The sequence below is a fragment of the Hippopotamus amphibius genome, chromosome 9 (assembly GCF_030028045.1).
Source record: "Hippopotamus amphibius kiboko isolate mHipAmp2 chromosome 9, mHipAmp2.hap2, whole genome shotgun sequence".
Taxonomy (NCBI): domain Eukaryota; kingdom Metazoa; phylum Chordata; class Mammalia; order Artiodactyla; family Hippopotamidae; genus Hippopotamus; species Hippopotamus amphibius.
Genome location: NC_080194.1, coordinates 36875982 through 36878101, shown reverse-complemented (window position 1 = coordinate 36878101; position 2120 = coordinate 36875982). Strand labels below are relative to the sequence as shown.

At 63.9% G+C, this 2120-nt stretch overlaps 1 protein-coding gene across 1 annotated transcript; it reads left to right on the top strand.

Annotated features, from left to right (window-relative positions):
• Positions 1–302: 302 nt before the first annotated feature.
• Positions 303–1852, top strand: RBMXL2 (RBMX like 2). The gene has a single exon (XM_057750643.1). It carries the CDS (start codon positions 431–433, stop codon positions 1607–1609), a length of 1179 nt encoding a protein of 392 aa, XP_057606626.1. The 5' UTR covers positions 303–430; the 3' UTR covers positions 1610–1852.
• The last annotated feature ends 268 nt before the right edge of the window (positions 1853–2120 follow it).

Genomic DNA, 2120 nt, shown 5'->3' with positions numbered 1-2120 from the left:
ATTAAAATTCCTGTCATTAACAACAATGGGGGAAACTTTTTGTTTTAACCTAACGGCTTTTCACTTCGTAGCCGAGCTTTCAGGAGTGAATTAAAGAATTGAAGCCAAGGATAGGTTCATCAGTCTAAGTTTCATGACTGGAAAGTAAGTCACCAAACCGCCAACTTCCCTCGATGCCGGAGGGACTGCCCTCCCCGCACCACCAGCCAATCACAACCAGCAAGAGCCAGCCAGGCTGCGGGAACCGGACCCGAGAGGCACAAACCGGAGCGTTCCGCCTGCGCAGCAGGGGCGGCGACTGTGGTTCCGGGGGGCTCCGCGACGACGCGCCGCCCGACCGGTAGGAGCCGCCCTCGGCCAGCGGGCTCGCAGGCCACGACCCGTGCCGCGCCTTCGCCCCTCAGCGCCACAGACCACCCGACCGGCAGACATGGTGGAGGCAGATCGCCCGGGGAAGCTCTTCGTTGGCGGGCTCACCCTCGAAACCGACGAGAAAGCCCTCGAGGCCGCGTTTGGCAAGTATGGCCGCATCGACGAGGTGCTCTTGATGAAAGATCGAGAAACCAACAAGTCCAGGGGCTTCGCGTTCATCACCTTCGAAAGCCCGGCAGACGCCAAGGCCGCCGCCAGAGACATGAACGGCAAGTCCCTGGATGGTAAGGCCATCAAGGTGGCCCAGGCCACCAAGCCGGCGTTCGAGAGCGGCCGGCGGGGCCCGCCGCCGTCCCGCAGCCGCGGCCGCCCGAGGGGCCTGCGCGGGGCCCGCAGCGGCGGCCCGCGGCACCCCCCGTCCAGGGGCGGCCCGGAGGATGACGGCGGCTACGCGGGCGACTTCGACCTGCGGCCCTCCCGGGCCCTGCTGCCCATGAAGCGCGGGCCGCCGCCGCGCAGGGCCTGGCCGCCCCCGAAGAGGGCCGCGCCGTCGGGCCCGGCTCGCAGCGGCGGCGGTGGAATGCGCGGGCGGGCCCCGGCCGCGCGGGGGCGAGACGGCTATGCGGGCCCGCCGCGCCGGGAGCCGCCGTCCCCGCGCCGGGACCCCTACCTGGGCCCCCGGGAGGAGGGCTACTCGCCCCGAGACAGCTACTCGAGCCGCGACTATCCGGGCGCCCGCGACCCCCGGGATTTTGCTCCCTCGCCCAGGGAGTACGCCTACCGCGACTACGGCCACTCCAGCGCCCGGGACGACTGTCCATCGAGAGGCTACGGCGACCGAGACGGCTACGGGGGGCGCGACCGCGACTACGCGGGTCACCCGAGCGGAGGCTCCTACCGCGACCTCTTCGAGAGCTACGCGGACCCGCGCAGCGCCGCCCCCGCACGGGGGCCCCCGCCATCTTACAGCGGCGGCGGCCGCTACGACGACGAGTACCGCGGCTGCTCGCCCGACGGCTATGGCGGCGGCCGCGACGGTTACGGCGGCGGCCGGAGCGAGCGCTACTCGAGAGGCCGCGACCGGGTGGGCAGAGCGGATCGCGGGCTGCCGCCGTCCGTGGAGAGGGGGTGTCCGCCCCCGCGCGAGTCTTACGGCGGGTCGGGCCGCAGGGTCCCCCGAGGCGGAGGCCGCCTGGGAAGCCGCGCGGAGAGAGGGGGAGGCCGCAGCAGATACTAAGCACCAAGAGACTTGGGACCAAAATCCGCTCTCAGAGAAGCTATGGAGAAGCAGAGCCTGTTCTACGTAACTACCCAAGGACTAGTGCAAGGAAGAGTTGTGTTTACCTTTTAAGAATTTCCTGTTGACTTCCTCTCCATAATTTTCGTGTGTGTGTGTGTGCTTTTGAGAGGAAAAAGTTAAAACTCGTTTTGATTTCGTTTTGGAATTGTTAACGTTTCTTTCAACAAGCTCATTTAAAAGTATACGACTTGAACTTGCGTGCTAGTCTTCTTATATTTCCAAGTAGAAATTCTAAAGGCCTCCTTCCTTTTAGGTTTTTCTGATAAATGAGGCCAAAAGTTCTAAGATCTTTTACAAACGTCTGCCCACCTAAAATGGAGAATTGGATCATTCTGTCCATTCAAACCAATTAGATTTGGGGGGGGGGGGGGGGAGGGTGAGGGAGGGTGGGAGGAATTGGTGTGTGCTGCTTCTAAGATTTCAAGGTGTCTTTTAAACTGAATCCCAC

Bases quoted from the DNA above. Each gene is read 5' to 3' on its own strand.
- RBMXL2 (XM_057750643.1), top strand. From the start codon at position 431: ATGGTGGAGGCAGATCGCCCGGGGAAGCTCTTCGTTGGCGGGCTCACC.